The sequence below is a fragment of the Crotalus tigris genome, unplaced genomic scaffold (genome assembly GCF_016545835.1).
Source record: "Crotalus tigris isolate CLP2741 ecotype Arizona unplaced genomic scaffold, ASM1654583v1 scf7180000019007.31208882:3723066, whole genome shotgun sequence".
Classification (NCBI taxonomy): Eukaryota; Metazoa; Chordata; class Lepidosauria; order Squamata; family Viperidae; genus Crotalus; species Crotalus tigris.
In genome coordinates, this window is record NW_024097321.1 from 2,589,305 (window position 1) to 2,616,534 (window position 27,230).

A 27,230-nucleotide genomic window follows, 5' to 3' on the forward strand; every position below is an offset into this window, starting at 1 on the left:
ACTGATGATGTTACATAGTTTGGTAACATCAAACTCTTATCTACAAATATTCTCTTCTGAAGGAGAGAATAAACAGCAAAGCGGAAAAAGAATCTTCAGAAGGGGAAATATTAAATGTTTGTGGAAGAGAAATTATCTCTTGGCATTGCAAATTTTGTTTATCATAGAATAGACTTTAGTGAGAATATGCATTTTTCTAGTGATGAGTTTATTTGAGGCCAATAAAGATCATTCTTGCAGCACCTAGTTTGAATCCATTATGAATGTGGACTATTCAGCATTTTACAATCTGAAAATTATTTGAGCTATAAGATTGTCAAAAGTCACTCCAGCCTTTTAAATTTTGGTTCTTTTATAATTTTACTAATGATGGTATATTTTTTTCCTAGGTCTTATTTGGTACTGCTGATGGTCAGGTTATTGTTATGGATTGCCATGGCCGAATGCTGGCACATGTTCTTCTTCATGAGTCCGATGGTATCCTTAGTATGTCCTGGAATTACCCAAGTTTCTTGGTGGAAGACAGTAGCGAGAGTGACACAGATTCAGATGATTATTCCCCACCACAAGGTCACTTTTTTTTCAGTTCAGTGTTTGTTCTGCTTCTCACTGAGATAGTAAAACAATGTATTGAGTGCTCCAACATTTTTATTTTCACATCCTTGCTGGAGTATTCTCAAAATGCATCTCCTCTAAGGAATTTTGTACTGCGAGAATTGTTTAATTTTAAGTTGCCAATGACGCTAAATTACCATTACATTCTGTATGATCATCTACCTCCTAGTTGCATATTGTAATGCATTTCTGATTATACAGTGGTATCTTATAGATCAGTCTTCTCCATCTTAGTGCCCTCCAAATGTATTGGGACTGCAGTATGCTGGAAATGCTGGAAATTGTGTTTCAACTCTACTAGGAAAGTCCCAGGTTCAGGAAGATTTGTAAATTAATAGTATCTTCTCAAATTTTGCATGTTTGCTTTATCTCTTTCCCCTCCCATGCCTTCTGCAGACATATATACCAATACTTTTTGCACTCTGGCTTCAATTATAATCCATGGTCACATAGTCAGATATCAACAAAGCCAAAAAAAAGAGATACTGTATAGACCTCTTGATTTATTTTCAGGTATCAACACATCTTCATAACAAGTGAAAAGGTTTCCAAATTCTGTAGAACTCCTTAAGTATATTAGATGAGAAATGCATAAACAATGGAATTTGCTTTCATAAGTAATTGTCATTGCCACTAATTTATATGAGTTTAAGGGTGAATAAAATAAACTTGTAGAAGATCAGATTATCAATAGTTACTAATTGGAATCATACTACTTTGATTCCACCAGGATCAAAGGCTATATGCTGCTGAATATCAGTTACTGAGATATAACATGTAGAGAGTTATTCTTGTTTTTATATTTTTTTATGAAATTCTTACTTGTAGTTCACATATCTTCTTATTTTGGCAATCTGATTCCTCTTCTAAACAACTCTAGTGATATAAAAACATTTTTGCATTATTTTTCAAACAAGAGCATTAAATGTTTAAGGCATCTGCAAACAGAATGGCATAATTTGTATACTAACTAGATTTTTACATTTCTTCCACATCATTGCTGAGGATTGTATTTGCACATTGTACATTGCGTGCATACTTTGCTTAATTAGGCACATTTTCCAGTCAAAAGCACAAACCTAAGGAATTGTTTGTCTGAAGCTATTGAACAGCTAGATTAACTCACATTATCAGTTCTTGCACGATTTTCTATTCTCAGAACCAAGACACAAGACAATAAGCATGAATTTCAAAAGGGCAAGTACTTTACTTATTTCATAAGTTAATGTGAAGCTTGACTGCTATTAATTACCAGATTTCCTTGTTTATCAAAAAGGAAGTAGAAAGAGATAATCTCTAGCTACCAGCCTTCCTTAGACTATTCCAACTTAGTTTCAATCAGGGAAGCAATGAAAGCTGGAGTACGTGCAGCCACTGAAGCCATGGGTGTGGTCTCAGAATCCTAGCAAAAATTAATGAATAGCAAAATTTAGTCATTTTTTTAATGTGAGGGTAGGATGATATCATTAGATAGGTGGAAACAGTTGTTAGATTCTGCCCCAGCTACATGGTTGGTCTTAGCTGTGCTTAAGTTGTGACGTTCTTATCCTGAGAAAAATAGCATATTCCTCAGTTTAAAACAGTTTCTTACTCTTCCTGATACATTTATTTTAGAGGTATCCCAAAGACGATCTTCCAACATCTGTGGGACCTTTCTGAAATCAAAGTTTCCTGAGTGAATAATCCCCAGATTACTTTATATTATGTCCCTTCAAGCTAAGAAGTTATGAGAGGCTATTTTAAGTAATTGCCTTTCAGTACTCAGAATTTTGAAGGGTGTTGTATTTTAGCCTGAGCCCCTGTCTCTCACCACTATAATAAACATATCAATTGCATCCTGGTTATATGAATTGAAAAAGGAGTTGATTGAAACCAAATTTAAAAGATGGCCCTTAGAACTGTGCACTTTTGGGAAGAGGTCTACTGAAGTGACTTGGCAAAATCTCACTTCTCTTGAGGGGAGGGGAACAAATGCTTCACTTCTGTAAGTAACAGAGGCTTCCATTATGAGTTCAGAAGCCTTGTTAGCAAAACAAAGTGGCCAATCAAGACAGATCCACTCCACCTCCATGAACTGTCAAGCTGAAAGGACTCCTTTCTGTAAATCAAGGTGCCTTATTTTGCCCATGCCTTATTAAGTAAAAGAAAACAATTTCTCTCTCAAGGCCAAAGAGAGAAAGCAAAATAGAAAAAAATCCCAAGGATTTAGTTTTCATTTGGAGCATGCAAACTCCAATATTTATGGCATCGCCAGATGAATCTATGAAAACAGGCTTCTGCTCCCAACTTTGTTATTTCCCTTCATTGGAAAACTTCTGATTTATAATAAATTAGGACAGGAAGTTCATTCTGGGATTGCTTTACAGTGCCATTTGCCTGCTGTAGAAGAATAAAGCTGGCAAGTGTGTAAATGATGCTGAGTCAGTTAGCAGTGAGTGAACTTGGTTCAAGCCTACTTCTATTGATTATGCTAACATGACACATTCTTATGAAGCCTTGTGTGTTCCATTGATCTGGTTTTGACTCACACAGAAGAGTAGGAGTAGGTTGCTTGAATGAGATCCATAGAACAGTGCCAGTTATCAGATGCTGGGTTTCAGATCTCCACAACTGAAACATCTAGAGTGATGTTTGAAGTCCTGTCAGGACTTTAATGTGGAACTAAAAATCTGGTTTCAACATCTGTTTTTCTTTCTAATTTACCTTGCAGATGGTCCAGCGGTATATCCAGTCCTCATTCAGAACACCAAACAGCTTCTCACTGTCAGCTTCACATCAGGAGATATTAGCTTAATGAACAACTATGATGACTTATCTCCTACCATCATCCGCTCAGGGTTAAAAGGTACAAAAGGGAAGCTTCTTGTTTGCTTTAATTTTGATTGCTTTGACAGCATCTGTCCCATGAAGCTCAGCAGCTGTCTGCATATTTTCTGCTACCGGTAGTGACACCTACCTGTCAAAAGGAAAACTTAACAAAGGGATTCTTTTTCAAATAAAATGGTTGCTAGTTTTGTTATTGTTTGTATCCCCACAGTCTGTTGGCTCAATATCCTGGATTCAGCTCAGTTATTCAGACTCTCAAAATCTTTGACACTATTTCCCTCACACTATCGAAAGTTGTTAACAAAGGAAATTTTAAAGTGTTAGAAGTGGGAAATATGCAACTGGAGTATACTCAAAATTAGCTGTTTTAATTAACTGTAACTAAGATGAAGTCAAATTTGTATCTTTTCCATGATCCTTTTTCTTCATGCTAACATAAGGTCACAATGTGGGGGTGGCCTAGCCTGATTCATGAACCCAGCTATTGTAGTTTGCCAACCATGACTTATGAATTTTCATGATGACTAAATCCAGCTTTTCTGTCAAGTGAAATACTTTGAAAATTGTCCCACCGTGGTTGAAAGGCTTGCCCCAACATGTAGCATGAAACAGGAAGAATAATTAGGGAGGATGGACTGTTACTGTAATTTCATAATGTTCATTCATATGCTGCTTTCCTTATTTCTTAATTAGAGGCAACCCTATTAAACATTCCTGTGGGGAAGAAGGGTCTAAGATAAATGTATGTACCTATGAGAGTTTCTGCTGTTTTGTGGCTTTAGATGTAGTGGCTCAGTGGTGCACACAAGGAGACTTGCTGGCTGTAGCAGGCATGGAAAAACTAAGCCAACTAGCTGAACTTAACGCTGCTTCTTTTCTGAAAAGTGCACTCGTCAAGTTCTACAATATTCATGGAGAACACATCTACACTTTGGAGACCCCTGTACAGGTAAGAGTTATGCTGAAGAGCATGACATCAGGAAGGTTAAAAAAACCAAGACATATATTCTCATATAGAAAAATTGCTAGCATGGTAGTACAGATAGGAATGAATTTATACAGAATCACTGTGACCTATTTAACTATTGTTAATAAAACAGTGGAGAAAAGATTGAAATGATAAGAAGGCTTCTAGTAGTGGGCTAATTTGCGAGACCGCCTACTACCTCATAGTTCCCTACGTCCGGTTAGATCCCACAGGCTGGGCCTCCTTCAGGTCCCCTCGGCCAAGCAGTGCCATTTGGGGGGGGGGGCGCGGAGGAGGGCTTTCTCTGTGATGGCGCCCACGTCTTGGAACTAGCTCCCCCCGGAGATTAGGACCGCTCCCACCCTGTTGGTTTTCCGTAAGCTGCTTAAGACCTGGCTTTTCCGACAGGCCTGGGGTTTATAAAATCTGACCCCTGGATGACTGTAATTGTACTGTTCGTTTGTCATGTTTTATGTTGTTTTTATTGTTAGCCGCCCAGAGACCTACGGGAGTGGGGCGGCTTATAAATTTTAAATAAATAAATAAATAAAAATAATATCCTATCCTAACAACTGAAGATTGGTACAGTTAGGAGTAATAGAATCCTAGAAAGACATAGACACTTGATTGATTGATATAGAAAAGTCTAAAAAAAATTTTTTTTTTCCCACACAGCGTCCCATAATCTCAATTTGCTGGGGTCATAGAGACTCCCGTCTACTCATGGCTTCTGGCCCTGCCCTGTATGTTGTCCGAATAGAGCACCGAGTGTCCACTTTACAGCTTCTGTGCCAACAAACAATTGCCAGCTCTTTGCGGGATGACAAAGATATCAGTAAATTAACCCTCCCTCCTCGGCTTTGTTCATATCTAACCACTGCCTTTACACCAACAATCAAGGTAAACAAATGGTGGGGTGATAACCTGTCAAAATTAGTAAGTGGGGTCCTTGGTGCATTCTGAGCTGGGTTGTTTTCTTGCATATGTTTCAATACCTCCGTCTAGGTAACATCATCAGTATTATGGTGTGTGTATAGTATAGTATGGAACAGAAGTATAGTATGGAGTGGAAGATAGGTAAAGCTTAAACTGTAGAAGGAGCTGACATTAAAAAATGAAGTACAGAATTACATTGTAAATTAAGGCAGCAATATTTGACAACACCCACAACCTGTGTACATTTTCCAAGCGGCCATATTTTGACACTCAGAGCACTCCTGCAATAAGGGGAATCTATTTTTTTTTACCTGTTTGCATGTTGGGGAAGGTTTTAAGAAATAATAACCCAGATCAGACTGATTTTTTTTCCCCATGGTGTTCAAGTGGCAAGCAAAACTATATTATGGCTTGACTGAAGACATTGGTTCTACCCCTTAAATGCCCTTTCCCCCCCAAAAAAAACAGACCAGAAAGTTGGTGTCCCTGTTATGCAGATATTCTGATATCACTGGCCATGATTAAATTGCCACTTCTCTTTCCCTGCCTTTACGTGAGAGAAATTTTCATGAATTCATTGGCCTTGATTTGAAGTCTCATAAGAAGAAATCAAAGCAATGTTTAGATCAGTAACCTGCATAAACATTAATGTAGTTCATCTCCTAGCTGAATCATAAAACCTTTGTGCTTGGTTTTTACAGGAACTACTTTAAAAAACTCCATTTATCTAAGATCACTGTTACTTATTACACTTATGCATACAACAAAGCTTTCATTACAACTGAATAAGGCCAATGCTTAATCATGTTAGTCTGAAGTATGTGCAAAAATCAGAGTAACATTGAGCAGATCTTCTTGGATAATAGAAAGGTGGTGGGAGAATGACTGGTATGACTTGTTTTTTTATTCTACATTTAATCCAGCCTCCTATCCCAGACCCTAACAACATGCGAGATTTTGTTAGCTACCCAACATCTGGCAATGAAAGGCTTCACTGTACAATGAAGCGGACAGAAGATGACCCGGAAGTTGGAGGCCCTTGCTATACATTGTATTTAGAATATTTAGGTGGTCTGGTGCCTATCTTGAAAGGACGTCGAATTAGTAAACTCAGGCCTGAGTTTGTCATCATGGATCCTAAGACAGATGGAAAAGCAGGTACAGAGTTTTGAGTTGGCTGTTTTTATATTCCAGTTCTACTTAATGTGTGATATTGTGCATGGAAATAGGATAGAACAGGACAGGACAGGGCAGGATAAGATAGGATAGGATAGGATAGAAACATTATTTGGCCAAATATAATTAGACACACAAGGAATTTGTCTCTTGTGCAGAAGCTCTCAGTGTATATGCAAAACAATAGAGTAATAATAATCACAATAGTGATACCAAAAAGAAGAAGGGAGTAGAGAAGATGAGAATAATAATAATAATAATAATAATAATAATAATAATAATAATAATAATACAGTCACACCACATGGGAAAATATAAGATAGTACTATGGGATTTAGATGTTCAGCAGAGTATTATGCAAATATCATGCATTGTATTAGAAATAGCTCGTTTTAAGATGCACAGAAGTTCTACAGCAGGTCTGCTATTGTCTAGTACCAATGAGGAACAAATCATGAGAATGTCATACAGAAATGTTTCTTCTGCTAATCCATAAAACTAGTCCATCTGCTTAAGAATAGTCATGCTATTTATTTCTCCTATCAGCTATTTTAATTTAACTTAAGATAACTGTTATACTTCAATTTGTCTTTTAAATTGTAGTCTATTATAATATTCTATGACCTAACAGAAGGGGCAAGGGCATATCACTAACTGCTCAAAGCATTTTTTTTTCAATTCTGAAGAGATACTTGCCAGTTCAGATAACTGAATACTATTTGCTTGATTTCAGAGTGTTCCATATTGCAGTTATATAGCAGCTATTACTTATAGAATAAGCTAGAGATGACTGACATATAATTGTGATCTGATCTGTGAATGCTTCTGTCTTCTTTTTCTCCCCTGTGATCTGATCTGTGAATGCTTCTATCTTCCTTTTTCCCCCTTTTATATAATAGATGAAGTCTATGGTAACAGCTTGATTTCCACCATGATTGATAGCTGCAACTGCTCTGATTCCAGCGATATTGAACTGAGTGATGACTGGGCTGGGAAAAAATCTCCCAAAATCACTCGTGCTAGTAAATCACCCAAACTTCCCAGGTATTCTTTCTCCCAGCTGTATATGAATTTTATGTATATGTATATGAATATATTATTCTTATTCATGTGCATACATATACATCTGTATATGTATTATTATGTATATGAATATGCAAAGATGGTGTCCTATAAAATTAGAATAAAAAGAAATATTCCTAGGACATAAGAAACTGGCCATTTAAAAAATGCTAGGTTGTTGTTTTTTTCATATAAAGCTTGCTAAGAATCTTAGAATTCTTTTCTGTGATTAATTAACAGAGTAAAATAGCCATGATTCCCAGGTTTGTTATCAAACATTCATTAAATCAGTGCCAAGCCTTGCATAAAGTGAATACCATTTTTCTCTCTCTCTCTGATGTTGAACCATTTCAGATGCTTGATGAAACATAAAATGTGACAAGAGACTTGGGAAGTTTTCTGTTCTTTTTCAAATACATTTCTTTTCTTTTTCTTCCTTTGCTCTTAATTTAACAGATTGATTGCCCACAGTTCATCGTCACTGCCAAGAGAGTTTTTATTTCATTCCGTTCCTTGAATAATTTTCCGCCGTGAGGAATTTTCTCCTCTCTGTTTACTGATCTTTATAGTTTTGTTGATCTGTATTGGGCTGAACTGAGTGGTTCTTTGACTGGTTCCAGATCAATTATTTTGAAAAAGGCATTATCCTTCTTGAAAATTCAGTATTTCAGCCATAAAGTTCCTGTTACAGAACACTATCCTACCTAAACCTCTCCTAACTTCTGTTGACCTGAGAATAGTTTTCACAGAGTATTAAGTCTGATGCTCATGTTTGATATGTAGACATAAAACTGTTCTGCATTTGAACCTGAATGTTACCCAGCAAAGAAAAAAAATACTGTTACACTAAACTATTTTTTTCACATGAAAAACTCCTGCTAAAGCCAGTAGCACATAATGCAGATTAGCTAGTCCCTTAGGATGTCTATAAATAACCTTCCTCCAATTCTTACTCCATCCTGAACGCATCCATATGTGTATAGAAGCACATGCACAACTTTTTTTTTTTTAACCAGAAAAATAAAATAACTGCATTTTTGCTTCCTACAGCACAAGGAATGCCCTCTTTTTTTAGTCTGAGAGGAACAGGGACGTTTTGTCATTTTCCCATTCTTTCACTCCCTATGGTTTTTCTTCTGTTGAAAGCAATAAAAATGCACTGATTTTCGATCCCTTGTGCCGATAGAAAATACGAATCTATGCTTGTATCCTTTTGCTGGGAGAAAGGAAAGGAGAAAAGAGGAATTTTGCTCTTCCTTTGCTTCCAGAGACAACTGTTCCTTGTATCTTGCTGATGATATTAGCAGGCCATAGATCAACATGCTACTGTGTTGTAATGAGACAGAGCATATCTGTTTGTGCATAAGTAACTTTTGAAATTTTGTTTACAGAATTAATATAGAAGCTCGCAAATCTCCAAAGTTGTCACGAGCTGCTCAGGAGATATCACGATCTCCCAGATTGCCAATAAGGAAGCCCTCCATAGGATCACCTAGCTTAACTCGTAGAGAATTTCCTTTGGAAGACATCACTCAGGTATTTCATAGCTTTTTATTACTCACCAGCCTTATATCAGCCCAGAGTCCACTGGAGTTGGGTGGCTAATAAATTAAAATGTTCCTCAAGAATGCTTAAGATTCTGGACTAGAAACGGGGAGACTGAAGTTCTATCCTTTCTTAAACATAGATGCTGGTTGGATGACTTTGGGCCAATCACACTTTCTCTGTCCTAGACGCGGAAGTCAAAAAGCATCTTATCAATCAGCTCAAACTGGGCTAATATGATAAATTAGTCAATAACCTTCCGTGAAGAACCCTGCATTCCCACAAAAATGTTCCTTGTTTTGAGCTAGGTCATAGCAGCTGAAATTTCTGTTTAGATAATGGTTCTAATCTGATATCTGCTCTAAAATGACTTCACCTTCAATTTAAATAGTGGCCCCATTTACACTCTGGAAATAATAATTCCAATCAGTCTTACAGGACTGATTGAAATAATTAAAACAATTAACAACTGAAAAGCCACACACAACCAAGTGCCACATAAATACTATGCATAGAACAACCCAGTGCACACATTTTGGAGAGAGAGAAATTCCCTGAAGATGGGCTCCAGTACAAGTTCGAAAGCTTGGAAGAATAAATCTCTGATCCCAGTGACTGACTCAGATTGGATCCTGATTAAAATAATGTTTATAAATGCTCTAAAATTATTTTTATATTTTTTTTCTTATGTCTTTTCATTGCAGCACAATTACCTTGCTCAGGTCACATCAAATATCTGGGGAACCAAATTTAAAATTGTAGGCTTGGCTGCGTTCCTACCAACCAATCTCGGTGCAGGTAAAATTTAGTCTTGAACTTTTCCTTCATTTCAGTTTCTTTCTAACCATACAGATTGTTGTTGTTGTTGTTGTTTTAGAAAAAACAGACACATTTTTTTAGAAATAGTAAAAGTCTAACTAATGGAACAGGCAACAAAAACATTTTAGAATAGAAGTGTCTGGTTGCATTAAAAATTGATAATGTGTTGTCCAGATTTACTCAGGGATTTGTCATGTTCTGTCTTGTCTATGGTTTGATGCCAGTTGCTATATCTTGGCAGGAAGGGATAATTCCCATAATCACATGTTAGGTGATGAAGTTACTATGAACAGATTTTCACTCTAGTTATTTGGGGAGATGACTAGCCTTGTGAATGATCTGAAATGATTCTTCAAAATCTCTAAAGGCTTCTGTGTGACATGTCAGTTCCTGTTGAATTACTTACAGGACCGCTTCACCCAAATCAGAAGTGTAGTGATCGTTAATTCATTGAGTCTCTGTATGGCCTGAAATTTCCAATATTTTTTTTTATCCTTGGATTTTTGGTTTTTATTTCCTCACTCTTTTGGTATCCTTTCTGCAGTTATCTATAAAACCAGCTTGTTGCATCTTCAGCCAAGGCAAATGACCATTTATCTCCCAGAAGTGCGGAAGATTTCCACTGATTATATCAATCTACCTGTTTTCAATCCCAATGTTTTTAGTGAAGATGAAGATGATTTGCCAGGTGAGATTGAACTTGAATATTTACTTCCTTTACAGAGTACACAAACTGTGGTTCTGCTGGAAATAAAGAGCTAGGGATACACAATTCTATTAACGTGATTTAAAGCATGTATAAAGACAGTCATAAAGAGACATTGTGAGCACACTCCTTGCTTTGGAGTTTGTAACAAGGCCATGGACTCCAAAATTGATAATCTATTTTAGTGCTTCCATCAGGGACTTAACAGATCCTAAGAAGCCTTTCCTGAATCCTGACCAGTGCAGATAATTCCTCCCACTATCAACCACCTGCTTTATGTTGCTTTTTGGGCTGAGAGATCTGATGAAGGCTGAGCGAGGGAAGAGCCTCAGGAGCTGGATGATGTTGTATAAGGCATCTATCAATTATGAAATTTGATAGAATTTGGATTCTTGGCAGTGTCCAAGACTTTGTCAGTTCTTTCTAGTTTGTCTCGCCAAGATCGTATAATAAATGTAAAGCTGGAAATATATTCGATAGTGTGGTGGAGCGTCTAATTCTTATAATGTTCTGAAGAATAACGTTAAGAACTAACCCAAGAGGGCAAAGAAAGATTGGCAGGCTATACATGTAAACAAGAAAGTACAATTAATCTATGTATTATGTGGGTATGCTGTTAATTAATTGACTTAGTTATTATTTATGCAGGAACTGGATTCCGATGAGATCCAACCATTGCTAATTAGGACTTTTGGGAACTTAACAGCGATTTGGGAATTTAATCATCACCACTAGGATTACATCATTTACGAATTTGTGAATTTTCTGAGGCTAGATTTTAATATGATACAAAGATTTGCAATAACAATTACTCAGACCTGGAAAAGATTGTAGCATTTCTTAATGATAAAATCAATATGCCTTGGTTGAATACAACTCTTTCCAAATTATCCGGAGATTAAGCAACAACAATATTGCCAGGAAATTTTAGATTTTTGTGTGTTCGTCTTATTTTTCCATGTCCAAGTTTTAGGAAGACAGATGAAATCTTGCTTTTATAGAAAAATATTTACATGCTGTGTAAATTGGATACCCCATCATTTCAAGTTATTGAAGACCTTATCAAAATGCAACTGAAACTAGGAAGAAAACAAATCAGTATTTTTTTTTTCAAATTATATTCAAGTGTCTTTAATGGTAGCATTTTTTCATGCCTAGTACAATTTTATTTTTTAAAGATTGTTGAGATTAAAGTGGTGGATAGGTGCATTTGCAATCTTGAGGTTATATTATTATTGTGTTTTCATAATTGCTTGGCTCTAATAAAATAAATTACAATTTATTATATGACTACTCACTTTACCAAATTTACATCAAAGAGCCTAATTTTATCTAAACAGACTGTCTGGCTTCACACCTGCCTAATCTGTAAATCTCGTCTCTTTAGTCACATAAGCATTTATTCAAGAATTGGATTATTTGGCAGATGGCTCACAAACATGATTTAGTTTCTTTATTTAGTTATTAAACACATAGATTTCTCCACAGCAGCTCATAGAAATCAAAGCCTTTATGGATGTCTGTGCTCCAAGATTTGAATACTAGAAAGTTTGTTCCTATGTTTATGAGTTGTTAAATACTTAGCCCTTCTTTTGATCGTTTTGGGAAGAAGATATATTGTGTTTGATTGACATAATGGTTCGCTGCAGCCTGGAAACTACTCATTTCTAGTCAGATTCTTCATTCTTTTCACATTATAAAAGAGCAGTAGGTGGTTGTTAATAAGGATTTATTTATATTCAATTCTAGCCTTCTCCTTTGGACAAATTCACATTATCCTTTTTTCAACCATACTAAGCAGTTAGTTAGCACCAAGGTTTAACAGAATTTCAGCCAACCAAGATTCCCTTTAGACCAGGATATTTGTTGTGATTTGGGGTAAATATGCTTTGCAGGAAGAAGGTAAAGTATATTTGCCAGCTATTTGATTTGCCTCTCATGACAAGATGATAATATTACACAGATGCATTCATTTGAGTAACAATGTAAATTCAACGGTGGAGTAAATCAAAGTGTTTGCTAAGTGGTAGATTAACAAAATGAATGCTAGAGATGACAAAGATAGGACAGTCTGTAAACCATGCTATAAATCTGATATTATAAGTCTAATATATTTATTGAGAATAAACACTTCAATATCATAATCTGATACTATCTGTTTATATGACAGTGACTGGAGCATCAGGAGTTCCTGAGAATAATCCACCTTGCACCGTAAACATCCCAATTGCTCCTATTCACAGTTCAGCACAAGCAATGTCACCAACTCAGAGCATAGGGTTGGTGCAGTCTTTGCTAGCTAATCAAAATGTGCAACTGGATGTCCTTGCAAATCAGACAACAGCTGTGGCAACAGCAGACCACATGGCTGATAATGCAGTCCATTATTCAGTCCCAAGCAGGTACTCTAGCCCAGGCCAAGTGATCTTTGGAGGAGTAGAAATGGGACGTATCCTCCAGGTCCCTCCTCAGTTACCCTTGCCACCCCAGAATGCCATCCAGATGGCAATTGTGGACCACAGAGATGGGGACAGAGACCACGAACACTTCCAAAAAGCTAAGGCTTTGCGTCCCATTCCCCAGGTGGCTGAAGGAGACCCAGCTGTCTTCAGCACTGCCCAAGAAATTCAGCTGAACAAAATAAACCCTCCTCCTCCATATCCCGGAACCATACCTGCGGCTCCTACCACGGCTCCACCACCACCTCCTCCAATACCTCCACAACCTCCTGTAGATCTCTGTTTGAAAAAAGGTGATTTCTCTCTATATTCAGCAGCCCATTACCAGACCCCTCTTGGCTATGAGAGAATCACCACCTTCGATAGCAGTGGGAATGTCGAGGAGGTGTGCCGCCCTCGAACCCGGATGGTGTGTGCCCAGAACACATACACTTTGCCCGGGCCAGGCAGTTCTGCCACTTTACGGATTACTTCATCAGAGAAGAAGATTCAGCAGCCATGTACTAGTGCCACCTTGAACAGGCTCACGGTTCCTCGTTACTCCATTCCAACAGGGGACCCACCCCCTTATCCAGAAATTGCAGCCCAGCTATCTCAAGGCCGGGGTATCATGCAGAGGTTGGACAATAGCATCATCCATGCTACACTGCGGAGAAATAGTAGGGAGGCAGCCCTGAAAATGGCTCAGTTGGTGGACAGCCAGAGGGCCACCTTGCAGTTCCCACTGAAACTGAAGAGCAATGTTGCGGGAGCCCAGTACCAGCAGCGAGTGCCAACTGCCCTGTACACATGCAGCCAGTGTAGCAGCAACACAAACAATGGCACCAGCAACACAAACAATGGAAATGGGAACATCGGTAATATCAACGCAAGCAGTGGCACATCAGGCATCAGCACTATGAGGCCTGATGTAACCACAGGGAGCAGCTCTCAGCACAATTCAGTCATTGCACACTCAGCCAGTACATCACCTTTGGCCTCCCAATCCTCTTACAATTTACTGAACCCACTTGACAATTCTCGGGAGCGGACCGATTACGTAAACTCTGCCTTCATGGAGGATGAGGCTCTTTCTCAACACTGCCCTGTGGAGAAATCAGCACGCCACGTCCCTGTAGCCATGGCAGAACCTAACATTGCTGTAAAAAGGCCACCTCCGTATCAATGGGAACCTATGGTCAGCGAGGAGATATGGGTTCCTCAAGAAAGGATAGCTCACAGTACTTTACCTAACCCTGGTAAACCCAACCCTCTAGTCATTGGCCAAGCTCAACATTTGGATATATCCCGAGCAACCTTTGTTTCCCCCAAATCTCCAACCGGTCCCACTGCCACTTTCCAGATGAGCTATGGTGTTGGAACACCATATTTGGGAAATTATAGTATCCCTCCTCCACCACCTCCTCCTCTTCAAGGAATGCAGGTCACCTGTTCTCCCAAAGAAGCTCTGGCCCCATCCCAAATTGTACAACAGGAGCCATCTGTTGTTCTTCAGCCAGCCTATCCCTCAAACCTCTCATACTGCCCTTTGCCTCCCATGTATCCTGGAAATAGTACTTGCTCAAGTTTACAGCTGCCACCAATGGCCTTGCATCCATGGAATTCCTATAGCACTTGCCCACCTTCTGTTCAGAGTACTCAGAATGCTCTGCCACCCAAGGCACTTCTTGTGGTGGACAAATCTGTAATGTCTCCACCACCGGTAGAGCCTTCAGGTCATGTGGGCTCTGATGTGATGGCAGAGACAGCAGATAATTTCCAAGAAGTGCTCTCCTTGACTGAAAGTCCCATCCCTCCGAGGACAGACAAGTTTGGGAAGAAGAATCGCAAGCGACTGGATAGCCGGGCAGAGGAAGGAAATATGCAGGCTATCACAGAGGGAAAAGTTAAAAAGGAGGCCAGGACCACATTGACTGACTTCAATTCACTGATAGCCAGCCCAAGGTTGGGCAGGGAGAAGAAGAAACTCAAAAGTCAGAAAGATCAGCTGAAGTCAAAAAAACTGAACAAGATGAACGAATTTCAGGACAGCTCAGAAAGTGAGCCCGAATTGTTTATTAGTGGGGATGAACTGATGAATCAGAGCCAAGGCAGTAAAAAGGGATGGAAAACTAAAAGAAACTTGAGGACAGCCAGTGAACTGGATGAATTTAAATGTCGGAAAGCAAATGAGAAGGAAGATGGGCGGCTGGGAAACCAGGGCTTTGTGTATGTGATGGCAAATAAACAGCCTTTGTGGAATGAGGCAACCCAAGTCTATCAGCTGGACTTTGGAGGGAGAGTGACTCAAGAATCTGCAAAGAATTTCCAAATTGAGCTGGAAGGAAGACAGGTAAGCTAACGAAGAGAAAATGGAAAATCTTTTTTGTGTTCGGTCTTAACATATATGTCAGGTGAAGCTTCATATGACTGCTCTTGAATAGTCCACCTGTTTTCTTGCAAAGAATGACACATGCGTACACACACATGTAATGCTGATCCTAGAGCAGTGGTTCTCAACCTGTGGGTCGGGACCCCATTTGGGGTCAAACGACCATTTCACGGGGGTCGCCAAACAACGCAGTCCGCCATTTTTTCCCCTTTTCCTTAGCTGTACTACTCTCTTTTATTCTATTGGCTTTTGAAAGCCAATAGAATAGACTCTCTTGAATAGAGTCTAATTCTATTGGCTTTCAAAAGCCAATAGGAATTGTTCAGGCTGTCTCTGCCCTGCTGAGCCCGCCAAAAGTCCCCATTCTGCAAACGGTGCTGCATCAGTTGAGTAGTCGTCGATTTACGACCGGTTGAATAGTCCTCGACTTACGACTGGTTGGGGTTCGCAGCATTAAAAAGGTTGAGAACCACTGTCCTAGAATGAGATTTGTACCAGAGGTTTAAGTACTGATGGGAATAAGTATGGATCATGGCTAGGGAACCCCTAGCCCTTTAAGATGTAACTGCACCTCAAATTCTGATATCCTTAATGATTAGCCTTGCTAATTAGGGCTACTAAGAATTGTAGTTCAGCAATAATTTCCCACCTTTACATTTCTCTTTGAGATACCTGCAATTTTTTTGGTAGCATTGAAGTCTTGAAACTATATAAAAATAAATCTGTTTTGTTCCAGGAAGAGAGTGGAAGGTAAAATAACTCCTTATTTTTTCTGGATATTTTCCGTAATAAAATTTACTAAGCCAAATTACTAGAAACTATTATGGTCTCTGAGTAATACCACAGTGAAATGATAAGCATTGGGAGGAGGTCCCTGTGACATCTCGTGCCTTATGATATCATCACACAAGTGACATGAACCATGTAATTTGCGTCATATCATATTTATTGATAATACTGTCTTTATTGTTGCTCCCCTCCAAGGAGTAACCTTTTTTTCAAGTAAGAAGATTAAAATAACAAAACATCCTCACATACACAAACAGACCCTCATAGGAGTAAGCCAATTACAAAGGAAACTATGATTACTGAGCAATATTAAGCAACCAATCACAACCCATAGTGGTGGCTCCCAATTAACACCTTATCTCCTTCCAGGAGTCTCTTTAAAAAGCCAGTTGTTTCTAGCTTTTCTATAACTCAACAGGAAACAATGTGTGACTGATGCAAATTGCTTAATTTACATAATGAAGACTTGACTCCAGTCTGGCATATAAACATTTCTGCTACAAAAAAACAACCGTGTGAACAGAAGTGTTAAGAAGAAAGTGTATGATCTGAAATTTTAACTGTTGTTTTTCTTCACTTACAGGAGCTGCTACTGTATATTACATACTTTAGTAATAGAAAGTACATAAACACGGACACAAAGTGGTTTTCAAAATTAAGCCAGTGTTTGTTTGTTTTTTTTCTTAAGAGAGAAAAATCATAATCTTTGGCTTTTAAAATGAGTTCCACACTTGGCTGAAATAGAAAACTTTATTGGAAATAGCTTCAAGATTTAAAATTAGAACAAATGGGTACAAATAAAATAGTGTTTCTCAACCTTGACAATTTTAAGGCATGTGGACTTCAACTCCCAGAATTCCACAGCCAGCATTGCTGGCTGTGGAATTCTGGGAGTTGAAGTCCACATGCCTTAAAATTGTCAAGGTTGAGAAACACTGCAATAAAATAACTAATATGGTTTGGTTGACTTTGGGCTAATGTGGTATGGGAATCCTGCCCTCTTTCCTCATCCAGATATGTAGAGTTCAACTCTCAGAATTCTTAGCAGAGGTCACATTGGCTGGGGAATTCTGGGAACTCAAATCCACCATCTGGAGATTGGTGAACAATATTTTATGACTTACAAGTATGGATGATTTGGGCCAATCACTTTTTCTCAGCCCAATCCATCTCATAGGGTTGCTGTTAGGGGGAAAATAGGAGGAGAAAGAAGGAGTGTTGGGAATGTGTGCTGCTTCAAGTTACTTATAAACTAAGTAAGGCAGGGCAACAATTAAATAAAAATAAACATAATTCCTATAGAAGGCAAAGTATTGTGAGCTTCTTCTTCCTTTAATGGCTCACTTTCTATTCATCTGACTTACTTATTCTTTCTCTTTAGCCACTAATTTTATTCTTTTTCTCCTTCCTCCTCTCCCTCAATCTTTCAGGTGATGCAGTTTGGACGGATTGATGGCAATGCCTATATCTTGGACTTTCAATATCCATTTTCAGCTGTGCAGGCTTTTGCCGTAGCTTTGGCTAATGTGACTCAACGTCTGAAATGAAAAGAGAAAAACAGCCTAGAGAGGATTACAAAAACAAAAAAACCCACCCCAACCAATGGAGCTTTCTCATAAGGGCCAGCCCAGGAAATGTCAGAGTGGAGGTCTAATAGAGTTGCACAACGGAATCTGGGAGGAAAGATGGAAATGCAACTGGAAAAGTCTACACGTGCCCAAAGGAAGGCATCAACTTTAAACACTTGGGGGGATGGGATGGAGACCCTTTGGTTTGGGATTAAATTTATTTGGATCAATATTTTGCTGACTTTTCGGGGCAAGGGAAGGATGAGATCTATTCAGTATTATGCTGAGAAAATGTGGCTTTTGACTTGTGATGGTTCTTCGGTGTTTGCTGCAAAAAAAAATAGCTAATGTAAGATGATATAGGGATTTTAAAAGATTGCCCTTCCTTCCTTCCTTCCTTCCTTCCTTCCTTCCTTCCTTCCTTCCCTCCCTCCCTCCCTCCCTCCCTCCCTCCCTGTTTTTTCTTTCTTTTATGCTGTTCTGTTCTTTCTAAAACAGAAATCATGCCCGCTCCTCACGTTGGACTTGTTGGTATTACTTACATCAATTATAACAGCAAAAAAGAACAAGAAAGCTATAATATACTTGAAAACCTGTGTTTCTTCCCAGATAGCTGAGCACTGTAGGCATGATGGAGATTTGTTGGAAATCCATATCTAATTTCTAAAATATTCTTCAAAAGAAAAGCTATTACTTTGAGGATAGTTTGCAAAAGATGCTGTGTTGAAGAAGCTAGTGGTTTTTTTCCCCCCTTTTCATTGTGATCTGTGATCTGGATTATGAGTCTGTACCAGACAGTAAAAACTAGGGGGCGGGAGGGGGGGAGGCCAGGGAATGAGGCATGCAGATACATGTTGTTTTGAAATATTTGTATTGATTTTTGTATGAATGTAGGAAACATATGACTTGGTGTGGCATTTAAGTAAGAGCTACATCTGCTGATCCTCACTTAACAATGTTTACAAACTAAATAAATAAAAATGTAACTTTTCAGCAATTGGAGTTCCACAACATTGTAGTACTAATCCAGAAGAGTATTGGCAAAAACTGGAACATTTTTTTGTGAATTATAGGCAATGAGTCAGATTGAATGTTTTGAGCAAATCAAAATCAGATCAGGATCCAGCATCTGGATTGGGGTAGCTATGTGAGCAAGGCTTAGACTTAAGAATGGATGCACACAAGCAAACTATAGAAAGGGGTTGTCTAGGGTTTCACTGGAGGAAGTCAAGCTAACAGTCCAAACAATATTGTCATCACTGTTGAACTATTATGGGCAAAACTTGATATCTAACAGGATAAGATCAAAGCTAGTGTATTACACTGGAGTAAATTTTCTCTTCTTTTGATATTCTTGAATTCCACTAAGGATGGATGTTAAATTGTAAATCAGAAGGTTCCTGGTTTATATCCAGCTGAATCTGTGCTGGTTGTTCTGCATTATCCCTAGCTTCTGCAGCTTTATCCAGTATTATTTCCATTTTAGAATGAAAAGGCTTAAAATTGTAAAAATAATAGTTCTGTACTAAAGGGTCATTTCTCAGGATGCTGCATTCTCTACTTAATGCAACCACATGGGATGATCATAGTACACAAAAGTATAAATTGGTAACTTCCCATGTTGTACTAGACCAGCGGTTCTCAACCTGTGGGTTGTGACCCCATTTGGGGTCGAACGACCATTTCACAGGGGTCGCCAAACAACGCAGTCTGCCATTTTTTCCCCTTTTCCTTAGCTGTGTTACTCCCTTTTATTCTATTAGCTTTTGAAAGCCAATAGAATAGACTCTCTTGAATAGAGTCTAATTCTATTGGCTTTCAAAAGCCAATAGGAATTGTCCAGGCTATCTCTGCCCTGCTGAGCCCGCCAAAAATCCCATTCTGCAAACGGTGCTGCAAGTTGTCTGCAGCGAAGGCGAGCTGTCTGGAAGTTTCCACCCCTCCCTGCTGAGCAACTACTAAAAATGTAAGTAAAAGAGGGCCAGGGGTGGGAGGTGGGAGGCCGGCGGGCGCAGGGAGGGTTGCTGGAGCGCGTGGGGCCCGGCAGGTGCCTTACCTCCCTTGGGCTGGGCCAGCTGGTGGCCCAGCCGGTGGTCGGCCTGCTCCGTCTCTGCCGCTTGCCAGCTACGCCTCAACCGGCACAGGGGGCGGCACCACTCATGCGCGGCGCTCCCAGGCAGGGAAAGTCCTCAACTTACAACTGGTTGAGTAGTCTTCAACTTACGACCGATTGGGTAGTCCTCGACTTACGACCAGTTGGGGGTCGCAGCATTAAAAAGGTTGAAAATCACTGTACTAGACAATCATAGCATTTGCAGAGTTCTTGGGGATAAGGTATTTGGAGGTGGTGATGGTGGGGAATAAACATACTTCTTTATTGGAACCACTCATTAGACAAAGAAGCAAAACAAAATGGCTGTCTGGTCCCCATACAGTGGATTCAAAGGATCCCTAACCTTGTCTTTTCCTGCAAGACACAAGCCATGTACTAACAGCTTTATCCTCCATCCTTTCTTGTTTGGATTTTCCCGCCCGAAGGTAATTAGATGTTTTTGGCCTGGAACCAAAGGTATCTAGGCCCAGACTGTCCCTTCTTGACTCAGGGGAAATTTTGCCCATTTCTTCTTTCTGGTACAGGTCCCTGGTGAAAGGGATAGTCTAATACTGGGAACAGTTCTTCAGGACCCAAGAGTGGCTGCATTCTTTGAGTAAAGAATCCAAAGAGATACTTTATTGAAGAATAAAGGTTTCACACGGTCAATTTTATGTCTCAAGTTGTTCAAAGCTCAGAAGTAAGTCTGATAAAAGAAAACGAATGAAACAGCAATCCTGGTTCTGACCAATTCAAGAGGTTTATGTGTCTAACAACTACGGTTTTGTTAGATGTCCGTAGATCAGATGATTGTTGTTCTTGGAAAAGAGGTTTTTGAATAAGGCTTCTGAGTCATATAAAAATATTTTGGAATGCAGTTGTAGCTATATCCAGCAGATACCTTTTTAGGATATCTAATGATATCATAAAAGAATGTGTGAATGTAGAAAGTCCATCTTTCTACATTCATAACTGTAAATAACACCAACTGCAAATCACACCTTTTTATTAATAGGAAAACACTAGCTTGGCAACAGGTTTTGGTGCAAGAACAGTTTGTTTCCTAAACGCTGGATTTTTTTCTTATATTTGGAGGGAGAATAAGTCAGTTCTCACAAACAATATAGAGGTTAGGCAGACTAGATCAGAAATCTATGGTGTATCCAACACTATTGGAATCCAAATCTTACGAATCAGTAAGCAGGATTACCAGTTAAGAATGAAAGACATGATCCAATAGAAGTTGGAGAGCTGCAGGTTTCATCGCCTTGCTGTTCTGCTCCACTCTTATTTGGTAGATCCTTATTGAGTTCTAATTCCAGAGGAGAGATGGGTAACTTTTGATGACTTGGAACAGATGAAAAATAAGCTGGAAAGAAGCTTTGACAGGGCAGAAATGCAGTGACCTTGAAATAGATTCCTGGAGATTTTTGATCCATGTACATGTGATTCATTAAGCCTAAAACAAGAGTTACATATTGTTTTAATTGTCCCCCCAAAATCAGGCTATTTGGACATTGTGGGACTGTTGTCAAAAAAATAAAAACAGATTTTTTTTTCTGCTCAGCCATCTCTCCTTAGCAAACTACTGCAATTTTTCATTCTCCAATAGCATGTTGCTTTTTTTTTTTCTATAGATCTTTCCATGCCTAAATATTCTCAATCAATCTAAGGCAGTGTCTCCCTACCTAAGCAATTTTATGATATGTGGACTTCAAGAATTCTTCAATGAACATGCTGGCTGGGGATTTCTGGGAGTTGAAGTCCATACACCTTAAAGTTGCCAAGGGAGAGAAACACTGATTTTGCCCCTGAAGAAATTGCTGAAAGATTTAATAACTGATATTTTCAGTAAAATTTGCCATTATATTCTGGGACTATTTTGAATACCCTCTCATTTGGATTTACTGACAATGGCCATTCCCCTCTAAGAAATCATCTTCGGTATTACTGCATTTGGATATTTTCCCCAACAGTCCTTGGTTTGAAGAAATGCCTTATAAACAAATATAGTATATTTTATTTACTGTGTGAAATTGAGGATTACATTTAGGTTAACAAGAAACCTTTAATTGGAAATGATTATTTTTATTTATTTATATAAAACTTAATGTATATATTATTTTATGTGCTGCTCCATTTCTAAAGGCTCTTGAGTTTCTTGACCTGTGGGATTTGGTAGTATCATATACCATTCATCATGGAAACATAACTTCATACAAATACAACAAATACTCTGCCCGGAACCCTTCCCTGAGGGAGATGGGTAGTTTAGAAATAGGATGGATGGATGGACAGATAGATAGATAGATGATAGATAGATAATAGATAGATAGATAGATAGATAGATAGATAGATAGATAGATAGATAGATAGATAGATAGATAGAAAACCCAAAAACAAGAATTAGCATATTCAGAGCTTATGTTAGCATTTGACATTTTGAGTCATCATCATTAACATCATCAGGTCCTGTGCAGAGCTCATTGGGCAGTAAATGATTTCCAGTGATTTTGATCATTTGGAACATCTTCAGCTTTGTCACAAGAGACATTACTAATCTTAAGATCTTTAAGTGTTTGGCATTAGGTTTTCCAAGGCTGGCTTCATTTCCTCTTTTGTCTAGGACAGGGGTAGAGAACCTTGGCTCTTTTATGACTTGTGGACTTCAACTCCTAGAATTCCTGAGTCAACCATGCTGACTCAGAAATTCTGGGAGTTGAGGTCCGCAAAGTCATAAAAGAGCCAAGGTTCCCTACCCCTCATCTAGGAGGTATCCATTGTAGTGCAATTTTTGGATGCCAGTCTTTAGGCATGTGTAAAGTATGACCAACAAATTGCATTTGACATTCATCCACAGCACTCATTTGGTGTTCTAAATCTGATCTTGGATACTACATATAGTTTAAAGTAGCCACTTGTTAATGTCCCACAGTAATTTTGAACTGGCATCACCCTTTTTGCAGGAAGGGCAAAAATCTAGTTAGTCAAACTTACAGTGTTACTTGAAGTGATGCCATAGATGAATAAGGCCTTTGGGACTTAATGAATGAGGAATAGGCTCACCAGACTTCTTTGTTTTAAATATAGAGTGGGTTCTGAATACGTTAACTATGAGCCAGTCTAATCTCTGGGAACCCCCATCCCAATTGAATAAAGCAAATGCAGGACTACTAAAGTCTTTTTTCTATGAGCTGATATTTAAGAAAGAAAAAGAACCAATCCTGCAAAATAAATTATTAACAGCAATGGTTTAATACTACATATATAGTAGCTGAAAGGGAACACAGCTTTGTACAAGGCAGATTGTTTTATTGGACTGATACAAGCCTTATAATTTATTTGCAATTATTATACCTAATGTTACAATAAAATCTGTGATAATTTCCTCCACTTTATTTTGTCAAGTAGATAAGGCACCAGATTAAAAACCAGGAGACTGTGAGTTCTAGTCTTGTATTAGGCATGAAAGCTGGCTGGGTGACTTTGGGCCAGTCACTCTCTCTCAGCCCAGCTCTCCTCACAGAGTTGTAATGGGGAAAATAGAAGGAGGAAGGAATATTAGATATGTTTGCCATCTTGGGTTATTTATACAAATAATAAAGGTGGGTTTAAAAATCTGAAAAAAATATTTTTCTACATATTTTATGTAGTATTTATACATTTCCATGAGAATATAGAATCTGAGTTTTACCATAAACATTTTATTGGAAGGAAAGCCAATATACAAAAATTAGACGTATTTTGGTGTTACTGTTTTTGTTGTGTTTGTGAAAGTGGAAAGACCAAATAACTTAAAATGGAGCACTGGTAAGGAGATACTTAGAGGAAATCCTTCAGCACTAAGCTCAACTCTTAGGCTTATCTGAGTAACTTTGGTACTTCCATTCATCACTGGATTCAAGAAATTAGTGATTTTTGAGTCATTTATTTTATTTGCAGTTATGGGTTCTGGTAGTGTTACAATAGATCCCTCTCATCTGATTGACTAGCAAGTTGCTCAAGACCTGCATATACAAGATATTCTTTGGGAGTTTGGGAAAATGCCTTTAAACTTGATTGAATCATTCTAGCAGTGAGATAATTCTCAAGCATGCAATTAGTGGTCACTTTTGCCAATTACCTAGGGAGATTTAGGTATAATGTAACATGCCTGCATGGTTAGCCATTGCTCATTTTCTCTGTCAGGTTTTTTTTTTCACTATTTATGTAAATACAGACCTTTGTTTGCCAATAATTTTTAATGGCATGGCAGATAATCACAGACAAGTGAAGCAGCAGAGTATTTTGTCTGTCCTGTTCACAGTGTTTGGTGGCACACATAAAAAACCCAGCTCTCAAGAAAGAAAGAAAAATAACATCAAAATCAGTTTTTGTATTAGGTGACTCCTATGACAGAAATAATATGATAAGACAAGAGAAATGGTTGTTACCTCTTCTGTTCCTTCCAGCAATTTAGGACCAATGTACTACTACAATTGTCTTTCCTGCTTGTAGAAAACCTCTATCCAGCGGGCACTCGAACTAAGAAGCAGCCAGTTAAATCATTCAGCTGATGGTCCCTGCTTGTTGTAGCAATAGAGCTTGTTGAAAATTCAGTGGTATAACAAGAATTTTTCAAGTCAAACTACAGTTGGAAGAACTGAACCATTAAAACATAATTTTAATGACAACTTTCCATGTTGCAGTTGTGGGCCTTTATTGCATAATATTTCCAAATAATACAGGAGTACAGAGGAAATATAATCCGTTTCAGATCTATATGTAAGTACAGTTTGGGTTTTCTAAACAAATACATTATATGCAACTGATCCCTGATTGAAGTATACTGAAGAGTTAGGAGGATCTTCAAATTATGCCCTCTTTCTCTCTCTCCACTTTGTGTCCACCTTCTCCCCAGGTTTGTTCTTCCCCTCTTCTTTGTGGTGAAGAATTTTTAAAACTTGCTGTTTGCTGTAGATACAACTTTTGTATTACAGAATTGCATGGGGATATAGTTTGGTTGGGGCACTGTGGTCTTTGTTGAAAAATGCATTTGTTAATAAAATGCATAATTCAGGTACTTTAATTTTGATAAATGTTTTTGAATTTATTTGCATTATTTCTTTTTTGTGTGGTTATTTGAGGAATGGGGATTTTGTGGGGTTTTTTTTTTTTTGCTTCATCTTGGGGTTCAGTTTTCTCCATGTTTTTACAAAAGTATGTGATTAGATAATGTAGATTTCCTAAACATGCTAACTTGCATGACACTCTCAGTTCTGCAGAGAAATTGATTCCTTTCCTCTAATGATTGCTGCACCTATGATATTTTTAAATGGCCCTTTGAATTAATTGGTTCATTTTAAAAAAATCTTCCATTCAGATCTGATTTTCATTGTAATTATGAACCATGCCCTGATTTGCCTCTCCTGTTATGTGCTCTGTGTAATAGATTGTGGAGAAGGTGCCTAGAAAGCGTTAAGTGGTTTTCCCTTCAATAATGTGATTTGTTCCAACTTTTGACTGTCTACATTGAGATTGGGTTGGTGGCCCTAATATCCATGATGATTTGAAAGTGTAAGAATTGTCCAGGTGTTGCTTATTAAATTTTTTGCAAGCTAAAAGAATCTCTCTGATGTGCTTTTGCCTCTTATTGAGCAGCTTACCTTCATCTTCTGATGCTGTAATGTGGACTGAAAAGTTTGAATGTTTATGCTAGCTAATTACTCCTAATGACTTAAATGGACTTTCATGGTCCATTCTAACCTCTCCACTGGTCAAACCTGATGACACTCCTGCAAAATTTCAACCTAGAAATTTTATAATGATAATTTGTCATAATCAAATTTTGGATAACGGCCAGTTTCCTTCTCTTACAGAGAGTTGTAACCCTGCATATTCTTAGCTCCCAGGCCAATATTAGTTCTAGATTTCTTTTTTTAGAATCAGGTTTAATGTCAAGGAACCAAAACTTGACACCTACTCTTAAAAAAACTTAACGGCAGGTGAAGTGGATCATCTTGCTATATGTTGCTATTGTGATATAAAAAGCCTTAACATAAATGCAAATCTTGTTTGATTTTCTCACCAAAAAGCAGACACAAAAGAATCCAATCCTGAATTAAATCTACGAATATCACAAAAACCCAAATAATAAAAATGAGAAGTGAAAATGTCCAAGTGAAAATTGGACAAAGAGATTCCTTGTTTCCAAGTTTCAACATGTTCAAATAATATTGTAATTTCTTCAAAAGATGCATACTTGTAATGGGCACTGTTCAAAAGGGGCAAACTATTGTATAATTCAAACATCTAGGAATACTACATTTTCGAAGAACTTGGTAAGTAATAATAAGCATTTTCTTTCAGGGCTTGTCGGAAGTAAAACTTATAGAAATCATTCTAAGGAAAAAATAATGTTTGTTACAGTTTTCTTATAACGAAACTTAGTTTTTGAGGGGAAAAATTCCAACCTTTCTATGCCCATGTAATCAAATAAAGAATCTTGGCAGCTTGCATTGAAAAGATGGAAGTTAAGAATACCTACAGAAGAAATAAAATAAAGCAATACAAAAGTAAAGACTATGAAATATTATAAAAAAGATAAGATACAGGTAGTCCTTGACTTACAACAATTCATTGAGTGACAGTTCGAAGTTACAACAGAACTGAAAAAAAAACAACTTACGGTTGCAGCATCCCCACAGTCATGTGATTTACATTTGGATGCCTGACAACTGACTCACACTTATGACAGTTGCAGTGTCCCGTAGTCGTGTGATCCCCTTTTGCAATCTTCTGACAAGCAAAATCAATGGGGAAATATGATTCACTTAACAACCATATTACTAATTTAAGAACTGCAGTGATTCACTTAACAAATATGGCAAGAAAAGTCATAAAATGGACAAAACTCACTTAACAAACGTCTCACTTAGCAACGTAAATTTTGGGCTCAGTTGTGGTCGTAGGTTGAGGACTATTTGTAAAGTACAGATGGTAACTTCACCTTTAATTAATCAAAAGATTTCTAAAAGCAAGCTACAGTGCAAAATTTAATACGAGTATAACCAATACAATTAGGAACGCATATAATAAAATGATTGGATATTTTGCATTAGAAATTGAGGAGCCTGGCAATATTCATGAAAATCTGCTCTGTTTGCACAGCCTTCAATGACATTAAAACAAATGAATTATACCTGTGGACATGGCCAGATTCGTAACAATTGTGTACAAATAGTCCTCGCCTTACACTAATCATTTGTTCGGTGACCATTTGAAATTACAACAGCATACGAAAAAAAACGTGGCCTTTTG

General features: G+C 38.0%; 1 protein-coding gene across 4 annotated transcripts in view; it reads left to right on the forward strand.

Annotated features, from left to right (window-relative positions):
• The window catches only part of TULP4 (TUB like protein 4), an 86,384-nt gene extending 67,548 nt beyond the window's left edge, over positions 1 to 18,836 (forward strand). For all 4 annotated transcript variants that reach the window (XM_039358253.1, XM_039358255.1, XM_039358254.1 and 1 more), the window contains 11 exons: positions 390 to 570; positions 3,326 to 3,460; positions 4,224 to 4,390; positions 5,084 to 5,308; positions 6,268 to 6,502; positions 7,420 to 7,564; positions 8,974 to 9,118; positions 9,832 to 9,925; positions 10,491 to 10,634; positions 12,823 to 15,443; positions 17,702 to 18,836. In XM_039358253.1, the coding sequence (XP_039214187.1) occupies positions 390 to 570; positions 3,326 to 3,460; positions 4,224 to 4,390; positions 5,084 to 5,308; positions 6,268 to 6,502; positions 7,420 to 7,564; positions 8,974 to 9,118; positions 9,832 to 9,925; positions 10,491 to 10,634; positions 12,823 to 15,443; positions 17,702 to 17,818 (4,209 nt within the window). In that variant the 3' untranslated portion in view covers positions 17,819 to 18,836. The remainder of the gene's footprint in view (positions 1 to 389; positions 571 to 3,325; positions 3,461 to 4,223; positions 4,391 to 5,083; positions 5,309 to 6,267; positions 6,503 to 7,419; positions 7,565 to 8,973; positions 9,119 to 9,831; positions 9,926 to 10,490; positions 10,635 to 12,822; positions 15,444 to 17,701) is intronic.
• The last annotated feature ends 8,394 nt before the right edge of the window (positions 18,837 to 27,230 follow it).